At 36.5% G+C, this 16,036-nt stretch overlaps 2 protein-coding genes across 25 annotated transcripts; one reads left to right on the top strand and one right to left on the bottom strand.

The window, feature by feature from the left end:
* Positions 1-4,868: 4,868 nt before the first annotated feature.
* On the bottom strand, positions 4,869-9,039 carry LOC110865106 (serine/arginine-rich splicing factor RSZ22). 2 transcript variants are annotated; one of them, XM_022114318.2, is made up of 6 exons: positions 8,813-9,039; positions 8,388-8,489; positions 6,740-6,828; positions 6,387-6,624; positions 6,162-6,278; positions 4,869-5,155 (listed from the first exon to the last, which is right to left on the bottom strand). In XM_022114318.2, exons 2-6 carry the CDS (start codon positions 8,474-8,476, stop codon positions 5,119-5,121), a joined length of 570 nt encoding a protein of 189 aa, XP_021970010.1. In that variant the 5' UTR covers positions 8,477-8,489; positions 8,813-9,039; the 3' UTR covers positions 4,869-5,118. The 2 variants fall into 2 exon arrangements, with proteins under 2 accessions (XP_021970010.1, XP_021970009.1); XM_022114317.2 differs by having other exon boundaries at positions 8,891-9,039.
* Positions 9,040-9,157: 118 nt separating this feature from the next.
* LOC110865108 lies at positions 9,158-12,676 on the top strand. Of its 23 annotated transcripts, none has more exons than XR_004860381.1 (8): positions 9,166-9,683; positions 9,878-10,179; positions 10,275-10,334; positions 10,565-10,616; positions 10,725-11,090; positions 11,876-12,004; positions 12,207-12,312; positions 12,459-12,676. XR_004860381.1 is itself a non-coding variant. In XM_022114321.2 (7 exons), exons 3-7 carry the CDS (start codon positions 10,765-10,767, stop codon positions 12,514-12,516), a joined length of 474 nt encoding a protein of 157 aa, XP_021970013.1. In that variant the 5' UTR covers positions 9,163-9,683; positions 9,878-10,334; positions 10,565-10,764; the 3' UTR covers positions 12,517-12,676. The 23 variants fall into 23 exon arrangements, 7 of the variants coding, with proteins under 7 accessions (XP_035830364.1, XP_035830363.1, XP_021970012.1 ...); XR_002550364.2 differs by having other exon boundaries at positions 9,167-9,683; positions 9,878-10,334; positions 10,725-10,767; positions 10,862-11,090; XR_002550362.2 differs by having other exon boundaries at positions 9,167-9,683; positions 9,878-10,334; positions 10,725-10,767; positions 10,851-11,090.
* Positions 12,677-16,036: the final 3,360 nt, after the last annotated feature.

The raw sequence follows: 16,036 nt of genomic DNA, 5'->3' as shown, positions 1-16,036 counted from the left end.
CTTCCTCTCGAGGATCGCTGGCTGGATCACCGGTGGTTGATCTCCTGCACAAGGAAACAAGCCGTGACTCATAACAAGGAGGATGGGGTGGGGGTGCTCCTTGTTACCACTCTCCGGTGTGAGAATCAGTAGTTTGCTTGAGAAGCAAAGTAAGATAGTAGTAGTAGTGAGAGAGTTGTGAAGAGATACCTCAAACCTGGTTTGGGGTTGGTATTTATAGCCGAGGAGTGAAGGAGGATGATGATGGATGGACTGACGACGTGCTGCACCTTTGCAGGTGTGTCAGGCTTGTCGGTTGTGGAGGTTACGCCACGTCAGTCCATTGCTTACGTAGCTCTGACAGGTAACTGCCATTGGTGCCACTTGCACTGTGGTGTCAGTCCCACTTGTTGAGTGCATAGGATGCGGTGCAAGCCGCATCGCTACGTGCGGTAACATCTGAAGTTACCGCGTCTCCTACTTGTGATCAAGGAATACGCGAGATGCGGTGCTAGCCGCATCGTCGTCCGCGGAGACTATTTGCCTGCATCCCTTGTCGTGACGAAAATGCCCATATGGTGCGGTGTCAGCCGCACCGTTACGTTCATCTTCTTCTATGCCTAAGGTAAGGCTTTCTTGTATTGATAGAAGTGTTCACTGGATGCGGTGCGATGCCGCATCGCTGTGAATACTTCCGTTTTCATACACCAGATGTGATGCTATGTCGCATCACTCTACCGTTCTCATGTTCCATGTAAGTCCTCTTTCGTTACTAGATAGATTGGATTCAACCCTTGTGCCGACGCGTTCTCGCATGGGCACAAGTAGGTTGTTAGCTAGTGGGGGTTTTGATAAGGGTAATGGTCACTCGCGGTCGATGCTGACGCGAGATCTGTGACCATACCCCTTCACCCACCCTTCACCTTAAATATAAAAGTATGACTCATAATATTGTAGGTTCGAAAAGATTAAACAACTAGACAATAGACATACAAGATTTTGAATATTATCAATGAACTAGCAACAACATGATAAAATTATGTATTTTATCAATGCTCTCTTGGTTTAACTCTAGAAGATACATGAGAGTTTATTGTGTGTGTGTGTTTAATTCACATAAACTTTAAATATTTTTCTTATATACGGATTAAAAGAACTGGTATGATATTCATCTTTTTTTGTGTTAGTATGCTTATAGGAATTAGAGTCTTTACTATCATTACATCAATTATGTTTTCCTTACCTTTTTTTGTTCAAGAGTGTCTCTTTATTTTGTTATGTCAAATGAGGCATTCGTTCATCAAAGTTTCATTTTAAACAAGAAAGGCATGAAGGGGTATTTTCACAACCATTCAGTTTAATTATGAACACATAATTAAATTGCATATGTCGGTTCAATAAATGATAAATGGTTTTTCATCAGCAAATGAGATTATATTAGTCAACATCCCGCAGCAACGCACGGATAACTCCAACTCGTTATAAACAAGTAGTAACAAATAGGTAAACCGTAAACGGTTTGGTAAATGTATTTTTTTTTTTTTTAAATTCTAATACTATTTAACTAAATTGACGTATAAAATCTGAACTAGAACACATATGTAAACAACTACCAAACTTTAGAATTTTCTAGTGAACGTTGGACACGCAATTCAAGATTTTGGAGGTCGGTAGGACCAAGGGTGGACCTATCCTTTGGACATGGTGGGCGACCGCACCCCTTGAAAAAAAAAATTTAGTGTATATTTTAGGCAAAAAAAACCCGACCGCACCCCTTGAAAATACGGTTAAACACCTCCTCCGCACCCCCAACAAATAATTTATGGGTTCGCCACTAGATAGTACCTTCAAAGTTCAAACATTGTTTCCATGTTGGAACTAAAAACAAATAAGATTTTATTATATTTGTAACCACAATAGGACCCAATTTAGTGTTCATTTCATGGGCAAAGGTTTTCGTCATTCATTCTTAATTAGGTTGTCGTTTACGGTTTGTACAATGCAAACATGACTCATGAACACATCAGTCATCTTGACCCATCATATGCAATGTGAATTGGCTTTGTTGCATTATTTAAAAAAGACTCGTCAAAACACGTTTTCATGTATACACGTTATTTTCGATAGTTATACGAACTATACTCTATTAAGCGACTAAGCGATTATTGGTTTAGTGTGCTAACATTCTTCTACTAGTCTACTAGACTAACAATTGGTAATCTTAGTGTGTAAATATGGAAAAAGATGTATTAGTACTGGTATATTGTAGTCGATGGTGAAAGTTAAAATTTGTATTAATTGATGTCACTGGTTGAAATGTTGAGTGAATCGGTATCATTAAGCCGTCGGCTACGTAAATAACGGCATAAAAGTTAAATACTAGATGTTACACAACAAATAAAGAAAACTTTAAAACACATGAAGCTAATATTTAAAGGTGTTCACATAAAAACATAAGTTGCTAAAAAATCTGTACCCTTGAAGCAAGTTGTCACATCAACATATGTGTTCACACTTGAACATTAATAACTTGAGACAAAAACTTAAAAACGAAAGAAAAAATAGTTGAAAATTTTTCACATAGGAAGAAAATCTTTTTAAACCTTTAGGTTATATTCACATGAGAAAGGTTTGTTCACACCCCCGGCCAGTCAACACCAAGGTTTCTTCATACCCTCTTCGCACCAGCGTTCGACTGTAAGTCGGTTAGCTTCGTGAGATCCAAGTTGCTGGCCAACTTTGGGTTGCATTTTTTTTTTGAACGGCAAATTCGGATCATTGACGAACCACTGGAATATCCTCGTGCTACGAGCAGAACCACCTGATCATATCCCTCTCCACTAGGCTATAATGCTTATACCCGATAAATATTGGAAAAACTCCCTTGTTAGAATCGAACGCAGGACCTATTGGTCCCAAAACCATGATGTCAATAGGCTATGAAGTCATGGCAAATTTAAAAGCAGGCGAAACCAGAGGGACCATGTGTAACTAACTCATTTAATGATTTCAAACTTCCAACTTCATAATACAATTATTACAAACAATACATGTGTTATAAAACTAGCCTAATAACAAAGATATATATGAGAGAGATGGAGGAGAAAACATGAGATTATATAAAGAAATAGAAATTCAATTCAATCAACCTATAACTTAACCACCATTTGAACAATAAGTACAAGATAAAACCTAAAACCTTTCTACATAACTTGTTGATAACCATATAATATATATGTATAACATTACTGTAAATTTTATGATCATATAGAAAACTACTATCTGGGTTCCAATATGGTTGATAATTTGATATACATGTATGGTATCAGTTTAGCTTAATAAGGTAATAATGTGGTTATCGTCTAATACGATATTCGTCCAAAACCCACAAACAAATTTCTAATTAATCTCATACCCAAATACTTGTACGAGTCTTTCACATTAGGCCTTTTCTGCCATGCCCACATAGAACCCTACAACTCGACAGGGTTATGTAACATAGAACTCTATGCAACCAATGACATTAGATTCCCATTACTACGCAAAAATCCCTAGAAAAACCAAAAATGTCAACAGATGACCCAAGCCAATGGGTTCTTAGTTGGAATAACAAGTTGCCTGCCACCATGTTACTAATAAGGTCACACCCTTATGATAGGATGCTAAGTAGAGATGAGCTCGGTACCCTTACCAGTACCAAAAGTACTAATACTGAAATAAAAGGTACCGTATCGGTATCAAAAGTGTTCGGTACGGTTCTGTATGGTATTCGAAGGTAAATATGTACCGTACTGAACCGAAAGTACTGATTCCAATATAAAGGCCAAAAATGGGTACCATAATTCGATTAGTATGGTACGATTCATTATCGGTGTTTTTTGGTACCCAGTACCGATTGTTATTTTTGGTACCGATTGTTATTTTTGGTACCGTACTGATATCAAAAGTGCTTGGTATGGTATTAGGTAAATACGTGCCGTACTGAACTGAAAGTACCAATTCCGAAAAACACCAACAATAGGTATCGAAATTCGATCGGTTTGGTACCCGGTACAAATTGCTCATCCCTAATGCTAAGCGGCTACCATAATGCCACCATGGATACCATGTGTGCAATATCCAATATTTAGTTGGACTGAGTTACACACATCAGAATATCCGGTAAAGTACTCTATGTTCGGCCTTGAACTCATTAAAGCATGATTGCAAAGACACTACATTTCAGCCAAAACCATTGAATATGGCTGTGTGATCAGAGATATCCGTCACATTTTCACCATAGAGTTTCTCATTGGTACTAAAAACAACACAAAGATTGGTATTCACGAAATTAAGCCACGAGAATACACAAACTAGTAGTATACTAACCTATTTTCATGAAAAGTTAAAAACCTAATCAGAACTCTTGTAGATTTTTAAAAATGCAACACTACTAACAAATTGTGGGTTCGATCTTTGTATGCTCAAGTAATCCCACTAGTATCTTGTGTGCCAAGGACAGTGTTGCCGGAATACCAAAGCATAGAAGTCAACGGGATATTACAATGAACACTGAATATTTATCGTGAGCTCAAGCCACATACTCATTGTAAGGCCTGCCTCATTAACGACAAATCTTTATAAGACCGAAAGAGAGTATTCACTAGCAGGAAAGGTTTTAAAGGGCATGAGACTGCAAAATGCAAAAATGACAATCAGGAGACCCTTTAATATCTTTAAAACAAACAGATCAAAGTACCTGTTATGTCATTTCCTGTTTTGATGTCGTTTAGAAAAACAACTCTAATTTGGTGAGCATATTCAAACAAGGCGAGCTGGGACCCACACTCATTCAAATGATGACCCCAGAGCAGAAGTGAGAAGACAGAAGTGTAGAAGCAGAAAACCAATGAAGAAGCATAACACCTCGACATAAAAAAACAAGCATATGTCTTTAGCATTGTTATATGCAAATAAGCATTCACCTCACGATAACATGTCCTCTTAATAAAACTAGATAAGACTTAAGATATGCAAATAAATAAACTTGGTACTTTTAAAAGTTAAGAACCTTAACCAAATTCAAGCAGATTATAGTTGAAAACAAGTCAGCACAGATAACAAATTCCAGGATTCTTAAAAGGTTGATTTCCATAGTGATCAGCTCCTGCTACGACGCCTATCCTTTAGCCCATTTCTGAAAAGATGAAGCAACCAGGTATTTACAAAATTGGCATTACATGTTTCATAAACTAGATTCAACCCATGCAATTCTCCACAAAAAAAAAAAAAAAAAAAAAATTTAATGAGTGAATTATTTAGCATTAAAACTTCTACACAATCTTGATGAATGCACCATAGCACAGGCCTTGTATTTCAAATACCAAAAGTAGATTTATATTATTATTTCATAATCATAATCTACCTAGAATTAAGCAACAACTGAATATATCAATAAGTTAAATATTGGAAGCTTTCACCTTTTCGTAATTGTATGTAAGAAAATATTTTTTTACCATATGTAAACATACTTCCAGGTTTCTTACTATTGTATGTAACCTTATATATCAGGAAAAATAGTAAGCATGGATTCATAAATATATATATATATATATATATATATATAGGGTTAGGATCGTGTGAGAAGCACTAGGCTAATTGAGAAACTTGAGAAGCATTCTGGACCACACATTTTTCCTAAGCTTTTCGTAATATACACATACGTATAGTTTAAAATTGACTATATACATATGTGTATAATTCAAGATTTGACAATATACATATATGTATATAGTTAGTTTTAAACTATACATATGTGTATATTACGAAAAGCTTAGGGAAATGTGTGGTCCAGAATGCTTCTCAAGTTTCTCAAATAGGGTGGACTTCTCTTAGGATCCCTACCCTATATATATATATATATATATATATATTGCGCTGTCACTATTTTACCTGCTATAAAGGTTACATACATGCAATGGTAAAATTTGAAAGTGTGTTACATACAAATGGAAAAATAAAATCATACATACAATTATACAAAGACAGATCGGTGAAAGTAAGCTACATGTTGGCGTGATTAACCTGATAATATATTCTATACCTACATATACCAACAAGAACATGTGGTATATGCATCTCAGACTCAAACCAACACATTTGAATTACATATAATTTCAAAAAGAAACAGAAATAAAACACACCCGTTTGTGTATGGCAACTCGTCTCGTCCACGATGCGGAGGTGACCTGCTGTAGTGAGTCTTGCGAGGGGGTGACACGCTACGGCGTGGCGGTGATCGGCCACGAGGACTGTAGCTCCTGCTTCCGGCAAAAAATTAAGTTATTTTCATGTACTTCAGTGAATAAACATTATGTGGCAATTAAGTAACAAAACAAAAAAATAATCTCGTGTTTCAGAAATCTCACCTCCGACCGTAGCTAGGACTCCGTCGGTACCTGTTGACTGGGCTACGGCTGCGGCTGCGGCGTCTACCACCACCACCACCACGGCACTCACGAGCAAAGTGGCCAACGTCACCACACTGGTAGCATTTCAAATCAGAACCACCAGAGCGACCACGACCTCCACCACGCCCTCCGCCACCGCCGCCGCCACCTGATCCTCTAGAGTTGTGAGACATTTCTACTCTCCAACCGTTCTTACCTGATTTAGTCATTAATATATGAGAACTCAGAAAATAATAAACCCAAATCTGGTTAATAAATGGGAACTCAAAAAGTAAGTAAATTATGAATAATAACGGTAACTATAACAGTACCATCGAGTTCGCGGATGGCATCCTGAGCATCTCGTTTGTCATCAAAATCAACAAAAGCATAGCCAGGAGGGCGTCTTGCAACCCACACACTGCACATCACGTAGAACAAACGATCTAAGAGATCATTTACAGGTAAAAGCAGACAAAAATTACATTACATTACAACACTCTGCATAACCAAAAATACTGGAATGTTAAACACAATCAAACGTATAAAAAATAACAAAAAATCAGAAGAACAATGCAAGCACAGAAAAACTATGGATACCGCCAGGCTGCCAGCGTTGACTAAATGAGATGAACTTAAAAAATGAAAGAATTCTACAAAAACTTCAAGCTGGCATCATAATACACATATTAGATAGACCCATAAAATACACTTAGATAAGCAAAAAAGTTCATCTAACAAATTCTGCCAACCAATGGCGAAGCTTGAGATTTCCGAAGAGGGGGTCGAAAACGTATATACCCAAAAATTTATATAGAACCAGGGGGTCGAAAACCTATATACCCAAAAATTTCTATAAGAAAACCACATATATTACACTACTGAGCGAAAAGTTCGGGGGGTCGGGCGCCCCTCCCGGCCCCTTAATAGCTACGCCCCTGCTGCCAACCATGGTTTTAAAAAGCGAGAGGCGCACGAAAGCGACGGGGTCTAAAACCGAAGCGCAAAGCACAAAAGCGGCAGACTTTTCGTACCCAAGGCGCAAAGTGATTATATAACTTTTTATATATATGCCATAGGTTTTTAGCATCCCTTATTCATAATATAGCTATAAATAAGGTTTATATATGATTTTACCTATAAGTACAAGCAAAAAAACTATTGTACAGCAGTCTGATGCTTAAAAACAGTATAGAAACACCCTATGTACATGAGGCGCACGCCTCAGGCGTGAAAAACCTTCAAAATTTGCGCTTTTTTGGGGCTTTTTGTAAAACGTGCGCCTTAGGCTACCTAAGGTGCAAGGTACCAGAGAGAATAAAGAGAGAATAAAGACAGGTACCAGAAGTCTGAAACTTTGAGGAATATAAATAAAACACGTCTACACATTAACCAAAACAAAAGGCTCAAATGTGCATTATGCTTTATAAGTTCTGCACAAATGTTCCAACCAAATAGTTTTGCAACCGATCAAGCACCACGCCCACAATGGCACAAAAATGCTAATAATTTAAGCATACAAACACAGAACTCCAACAAAACAGAAACCATGAAAGCTGGCAACAGAATAACATCCCCTTCCAACTCTTCAAGATAAGTAACATGCATAGAAACTAAGGTAATGTTTGTTTCACATAATGGAATCGAATCTGGCTGGAACTGGAATGTAGATTCCATTCCTTATGTTGTCCGTTTCAACAAAAGAAAGAATTAGAATTAAATCTAACTCCGCTCCCTTGAAATCCTTTAAGTAGTGAGATTTAAAATCCTTCAAATTCCATTTCCAATTCCATTACATTCCATGAAACAAACACTACCTAAGACTTTAAGAGCAATAATCAAATCTTAACCATTCCCTTCAAGAACAAAGATAACCTCACAACTGATTTTCCACAATAACCAACAATGACAGTTTACACTACATACAACTTCATTAACAACTTAAACTTCAAAAACTGAATACTTAATTCCCACGCTTACTTGCGAATGACACCGAAACTGCGGAATTCATCCTCAATTTCTCGCTCACTGACCCTTGGATCCAGATTACCAACATACACACGAGACATCTTCAATAACAACCTGTCAATAACACAAAAAAAATCATCAAGTGACCACAGAAATTGACATATAGACCGTTCAATTTTCAGCCTAAAATTAGGTCACAGTCGCAAGCCTCAAACAAAACACAATTAACTCAAAAAAAAACACGTATCGTAGATCTAAAAACAAAATCAACAAGCATAAATTGTAATATAGTCAAGAGTCTGTAACAAATTAAACAAACTTGACAGTAAACAACACTGTGGATAACGGATAAGCTGCGTAAATGAAAAGAATAAAAGAGATAGGAAAATAGGCTATTGAAATAGGTGAAAAAGTAATTAGGGTTTATGGTCTGAGACCTAATTGAAGAATAATAGTGAAATGATAGAGCTTTTGTGAGAAATTTGGGAGACGAATTAGCGGAGAGAAGATGGTACCTGAAAAACCCTAGAATGGAAGAGGGGGCGGTGAGGAGGAGAAGTTTGAAGTTTGAAGAAAGGTGGATGGTATGTCCGAGCAAGAGTCCGACCCGGTTAATACACACGACATATGCGTGTTGGGATTTTGAGGATAATAACCACTTTTTTAATTGTTTTGATGATAACTAAATTAATCTAATTAAATACCTAATAAGGTGCTGTTTGTTTTTTTCAAAAAGTTATGCGCAGCCTCTTATGTCTGCGTCGCGCAGACCACGCGTAGATAATGGCTCCTACAGACTATTTGTTTTTCGAAAGATGTTCTTCTTGGGGCAGACATGGACCAACCTCTGTTTACCTCTTCTCTCCTCTTTTCTCTGAACTTCTGCTCTCAAACAACAAAACCCTGGAAGACTCCTCCCACTTCTTCACCCCATCTCCTCCACCACCTCATCACCCTCCCACCGCCCGTCCGCCACCCACCTCCCTCCTCACCAGCCCCAACCACCTGGTTGAGCCTACCACCGGAGCCTCCCTCCTCCTCCCACATCGTTCGTCTCCGATCCTAACACCCTAGCACTTGCTCCTCTCAGCCGACTACCACATCTCCCCTCCCCACCTCCGGTTGCCCGACATCACCTCTCCCACCTCCGCCTTCACCGCCGGCTACACATCTCCCCTCCGCTCCTGCAACTTCGTCGGCCCCTGCCTTCACCGCCGCTCCTGCAACTTCCCTTTCGCTGTGCTTTCTCCGCAATGGCTGTTTAAATCCTGCAATTCTTCCGGTCTGATTTCGTTATTTCCTTAAGAGGTAATGAATTCACTTCTTTTACCGATTCATACGACTTTCTTTAATCTGTTTTTGCACTTTTGATTGATTGATCAGGTGTTAATTGTACTGTTTACTGCATCATATTTAAATATTATTAATTTGCAACAAGTTTTGGCATTGTGTGTTTGTACATGCTGCATAATATGTGTTTTATGTAACTCTTTGTGGTACAGCTGGTTTAGTGGGTTGTAAGCTATTTCTAGGTTTTGACACGTATGTTTGCTTGCTACGTGTAAAAGCCAAAAGCAATCCTCCCACTGCCAAAACACCACTAAGATATGAAATCTGGAGATTCATTCTAGAGAGTGGAAGAGTAACACGCGAGAGAGAGATGGGAGTGAGAGAAGTGTCACCGGCCGGAATTCATATTCCGACGACGAGGGTAGATGATGGTAACAGTGTTACGTTTACCGGAGAAGACGATGTTCCGGCGAACCTGTTCTCATCTCCATGTTTCTCCTAAGTGGCCACCAAGGTAAGATTTAAAGGTTAATCAAGTCTAATCCTCTTTCTATTCTATCTAGCCGGCCATTGATGTTCCATCGCTGCCGCAACACCCACATTCTACAGCAAACAAGAAAGAGATAGATCGCATTCAGTTGCAAATCCATCTTCGATGATGGCGCTGATGTATGTTTTATCCCTAATTTATGTTACATTTCGTTATTAATTTGTGTGAGTTGATTGTTGATAGTTTATGTTTTGTTTTTAATTAGGGTTATTTGTTGGATGCACATGTTTCTGCCTTTGTAGACTTCTAATAATGTCTGAAATTGAAATAAATGTTTAGTGTTGTCCTTTATGTTTTACTTTTGTTTGTGGGTATTTTTTTAATTTTGTGGTTTTTTTTGTTATCGCAGGTCACAAGTGAATTTGATGTTGGATAGCTGTAGTTTATTTGTTGGATAATTGGTTAGTGGCGTACCGTTATGTCCTGTTATGTTTGATTTATAATTTTCATTTAGTTGATTTGCTTTACATTTTTTGCCTTCATTTTTATTAGTGTTAACTTCTTAGCAGGCTGGTTGGCTATGAGGCCTTTTATGGGGGTATTTTGAACATGGTCTTAATCATAAGCCCTTTTATTATATTCTTGAATATGAGGCAATTTTATGGGGTGTTTTGTTTACTAATATTTGATTTTAGTTTATGTGTAGGGTCACCATTGGAGCCTGGACCCACAACAACCTTGCTAGATAGAAAGTTGTTGGTGTTCATTCTTGATAGGCTTCAAAATTGAGTCATTTTTGTTTTGCTTTTATGAATAGAATACATCTTATTTGTTGTATTGTTTCTTGATTCATAGAGCTTTATTTATGGTTATTTAAACTCTTATGCAGGAAGGATACTCATGCCGTTTTATCTGAACCTGTCAATCTGACTGAGGTGCGTTGTTTTGATAGTTTACAAGTGTCATTCCTTGTTTTTTATTTAGATTTTTACTTATATGAAGAGGTTTATTTGTATGCAACCCATGTACTGTGTGTTTAAGAATCACCACTCTTCTTTCGATTCTTGATTATAAATGTAGAATTGGTTTGTAGTTCATGACTTCTTTAAGAATAAGATAAGCATGTTCATTCAATTGTTCTACTGAGTTATCAATCCAAACTCGATTTTGTATGTTTCCATTCTTTAAATATAACTTTTCTCTACCTTTCATTTGTTCTTTAATGGGTTTTCGATGATGGCTTAACCCTGTTTTAGCCAAAAACCTAAATCAAAAAGCAAAAAGTAGCCTTCTCAATTTATCAAATTGGCGTGAAAATCATTGATGATGAAGATTGATTTGGTAAATCAAGTCTTTTTTTTATTCTACAAGTTTGGTATTTGATATTTGATACTTTTTTATTGTCAAATTTGTAGTGTTTACATTTTGTTTCGAGACTATGTTTTTTTTTTTTTTTTAATTTTCCAAGTTTGGTATAGGCTTATAGCTTACCTTAGCTCGGGCTCAACACATTTACAAATCGAGCTTGCTTGGCTCGGCTCAACTCATTTACAAATGATCCAACTACAAAGCTAGCTATGCTATAAGTTCTTCGTGCTTGACATTTAAGAGCATGCACATTTGTTGAACAGTTGATGTCGCGTGTTGAAGCCAATAAATGGTTTGGAGAGGTACTTCCAGCTTTGGTTGATTTTTTTTTTTTTTTTTTTTTTTTTTGCAGCTTTTGGTGATGCTAGAGGATCACTACAAGAGTGCATACAATATTAGTTGTGTGGGTGCCAGGGATGGACACAAAACTGGTCTTCGCCTGCTGAAGTCACCAGAGACTGGAGTAGTTTTAATTAGCCAGGTAAGAAACCACAAGAGTGTAAACTTTATTTGTGGGGTTTTTAGCTTAATGATCAGTAGTGCAGTTTTTTTGTCGTCACTTTGTAACTTAAGTTCTGTTACAATTTCTCTGCATAGTTGCATGTATGTGGGAAATTATGCGGAATTAATGCTAGGTTTATGTAGCTACAACATAGGCTAAAATAAGTGTATCAATTTGATAGGTGTTTTACAGATCTCTAGCAGCAACTCCAGCTTCAAAGACTTGCAACCCCATCAAGGACCCCGACGATACCATCAACAACTAAAAGACAATTGTTTGAATTTCCTGTATGTAAACCATTATGTCTTACTTCAGTTATACCCATACATAAGTACTAGCCAATTTTCTAATATCGGGAGAAAATGAAGCTTGTAATGTGAATTAGAAGTAGGTATGTTTGATGTCTCGAGCTAATTTTTGATATATTTTCTAGGATTATTGTTTCTGTATGTGCAACTGGCAAGTGGCACCAAATGGAGAAGATGCTTTGACAATATTCGTGGCTCTTGATAACTTTGATTATGAACAAAGTAGAAAGGATGACAGATCTGTATTAGTATGACTTGATTAGACTGTTGTTTTACTCCATCTGTTGAACCATTTAAGTAAAGACGCAGAAGATTTTGATTTATTGATAATCTATGTTTCACACTTACATATGTTAGACTACTGTTGCACAAAGGAAAAGGCAAAATGCAATTTCAGTGGGCAAATAAAGAAGAGAAGCTATATATTTGAACCAAACAATAATGAACAGGAATGTGATCTTCTATTTTGTCAAATCGAGCCTTTTTTATTTATCTCATATAGGATATATAGATTAAAAAAGAGCAATGAGGTAATCTAAATGTTGTTTAGGGTCTAATTTTTGGATATCTTTTTCGTGTATAATGCTGTTGCTTGAGGCGGTTTGGTGTCTTATAAATATAGCTGCTAGAAAACCTAAAGAAACAACATTGTGGCCAGCACTACCCTTACTCATTGCTCAAATCGGAGTTTAGTCATCAAATAAGCACTTGCACATGGTTATTTTTTTGAGCATTTATACTTGTAGGGTAGGGATATGGTAAAAAGTGTCTAAAATGTAAGAAGGGTAAGAAGTGTTTTAAACCATTGGATATTTGATCTAATGGTTGAGATCAATAGGGTATAAAATGTAAATTGTGTTTTAATTAGAAGGACCTTATGTAAAAATTGAAGGGCAATAGTGACTTTTCCAACATTTCAAAATATGGTAACCGTTTCAAAACCCCATCAACCTTCCTAAAGATCAGCGAATTATATGGTAACCAGCGAATTATATGGTAACCGTCATCAATCTCCAAAAAATCAACGAATTTCTTCATACTTTATCATAAATAGATCTATAATCAGATTCATGGCGTGGTGTTTTAAAAAACTGGATAAATTGACTATGATTCAGGTCATGGTGTTTTATCTGGAGACATTGTTCATGTCGTGGTGTTTTATACGCTTATGATTCAAGTCATGGTGTTTTATCTGGAGACATTGTTCATGGCGTAGTGTTTTATCAATAGAAAACATTCACAGATTTTAAAACACCATGACTATGATTCAAGTCATGGTGTTTTATCTGGAGACATTGTTCATGGCGTGGTGTTTTAAAACATCTATGATTCAAGTCATGGTGTTTTATCAGGAGACATTTTCATGGCGTGGTGTTTTATCAATACAAAAACATCCCCAGATTTTAAAACATCATGACTATGATTCAAGTCATGGTGTTTTATCTGTAAACATTGTTCATGGTGTGGTGTTTTAAACATCTATGATTCAAGTCATGGTGTTTTATATGGAGACATTGTATAATCAGATTCATGGCGTGGTGTTTTAAAATAACTGGATAAATTGACTATGATTCAAGTCATGGTGTTTTATCTAGAATCCAGAAAACATTGTATTGTGATTACATCCATGGTGTTTTAACATCTGGACAATCAAAATACAAAACATTCCCATATTTTAAAACACCATGACCATGATTCAAGTCACGATCAGAAATGAGGATGACGAAGATGAAAGACGATGATGGTGAATGATTTGTGGAGACGAAAGAAATTGGTGATGGTGGTCGGATATGCATGTGTGTTCAAATCGGAGAAGATGACGTGAAGATGATGATGAAACAATCAATCCCTAAAAATTCTCATGGCCAGTTTTTTTTTTTAGGTTATATTGTAAATCAATTAAATGACAAAAAAGTACAATTACTAATCTACCCTTTTGAATTAATTAAGAGGAGGGACATTTGTCATTCCAAGATTATTTCTTACACTTCTTACAAAAGATGGACTTTTTACAGGATCCTTTACCTATACTTGTATACATACAAATATAAGCACTATAATATGTGTTTAGTAAGTGTTGAATCATATGCAAAATGGCAATTGCAGGTGCAGGTGTTGAGGTTTATTATTTTAGACTAAAGTAGTTGTATGATTGTCTGATTGTACGAGTAACCTAAAAAAATTAGATGTAGGTGTTATGTGTAATCTGTATTGTGGATTCTGGGTAGAACTAAATTTCGGGGTTATAGTATTTATGAAAGGAAACAATGGTTGTGACTTTTGCAAAAATGACAGTTGCAGATTCAAAAGGGTAACTTGCTCCCGAATATTAGTCTTGGGTTATTTTCTCACAGAGACAGAAGAAGTTGGTGTTTTATTTGTTTATCCTGGTTATGTTTTCTCTTCATGCTCAATCTATTTATGGACTGATTGTGTTGTTTTGTTTTTCAGGTGACCTATGCCTTAATGATCATCTATATCTATATCTGGGAACTGATAGTCTTGAGTGTAGTCACCTTAAATTGCATACATTTTATTGCTTATCTATAAGCAGGGAAGAAGGAACAACTGGTGTGCTGTTTACATGAGGCTTCATTCTTTGTTTTTTCAAAAGCTATTTTGTAAAATGGATCTAATAAATTAATTTAGAAAAATAAAGCTCTCTAATAAACTAATTTAGTATATTTTGTTTGTTATAACGTTTGCTGGTATCGACTTGGTACCGAAGCAAACTGATATCTCACAAATTTATGCCGCTAAATCGATATCTCACGAATTTTTATTGAGCGTCTGCCGTAACATGCGGGTTAAAATTATCACCATAGATCATCGACATTTTATGCTATAATAATTCAACTTGATTAATGTTTCTAAAGTTTTGAAATGTCAATAGGTTTTGCATTGTTATTGTTTAATGTTATCTAACATTCCCCGTGGTAACGCGGGGGGACTTTCATCTAGCGTGCGATGGGCTTTCATCTAGCGTTTGTATACGTTCTTAATTTGTAAGCCCCCGCCCGCAACGCGGCGGGGTTTTCATCTAGTTACTAGTAATTTATAAGTAATTGGGAATGTTTTATGTGTTTGTATGTGTGTTTTGTTTTCACACTTTCCCCTTTTGTATCATTGGGAGTTTAGTGTTTCAGACTTGGATTTTGGTCAGATGTTGTTGATATTAGGGCTTTTTTTTACCTATAATTTAGGTTCATAAGATTGTTAAACTGTGAGAATTGTTCGGAAATTGATCATGTTAAACTGTGAGAATTGTTCGAAATTTTCAGCAAATCTTTGCTTTGTTAAGTTAAAAAACAAACAGTCTTATTCTTGCAGACTACAGAGGTTTGGTCCACCTCTTCAGCTGCAGATGTCTGCAGATGTGGTCCGCAGACTGCAGATGTTTTACCTCAGAAAAAACAAACAACACCTAAGTCACCTAATTACCAATGGGGTTTTGAGGATAATAACCACTTTTTTAATTGTTTAAAGGTTTTGTCTTTACCAATAGACCAATGGCAAAACCTTTTAACATCTTAGGAGAAGAAGGTCTTGGGTTCAAATCCCACAGACGATAGGAATAAAAAAAATTGCCGTTAAAAAAAAACTAATTACATCAATCTGGAAATGCAAGTAAACATTTGATGCACTTGGAATGGATAATTGAATGCTAAGTAAAAATTTGATGCACTTGGAAGAATGTTACTTT

This window comes from Helianthus annuus, chromosome 6, assembly GCF_002127325.2.
Source record: "Helianthus annuus cultivar XRQ/B chromosome 6, HanXRQr2.0-SUNRISE, whole genome shotgun sequence".
Lineage (NCBI taxonomy): Eukaryota > Viridiplantae > Streptophyta > Magnoliopsida > Asterales > Asteraceae > Helianthus > Helianthus annuus.
This window is presented reverse-complemented; position numbering and strand designations above follow the sequence as displayed.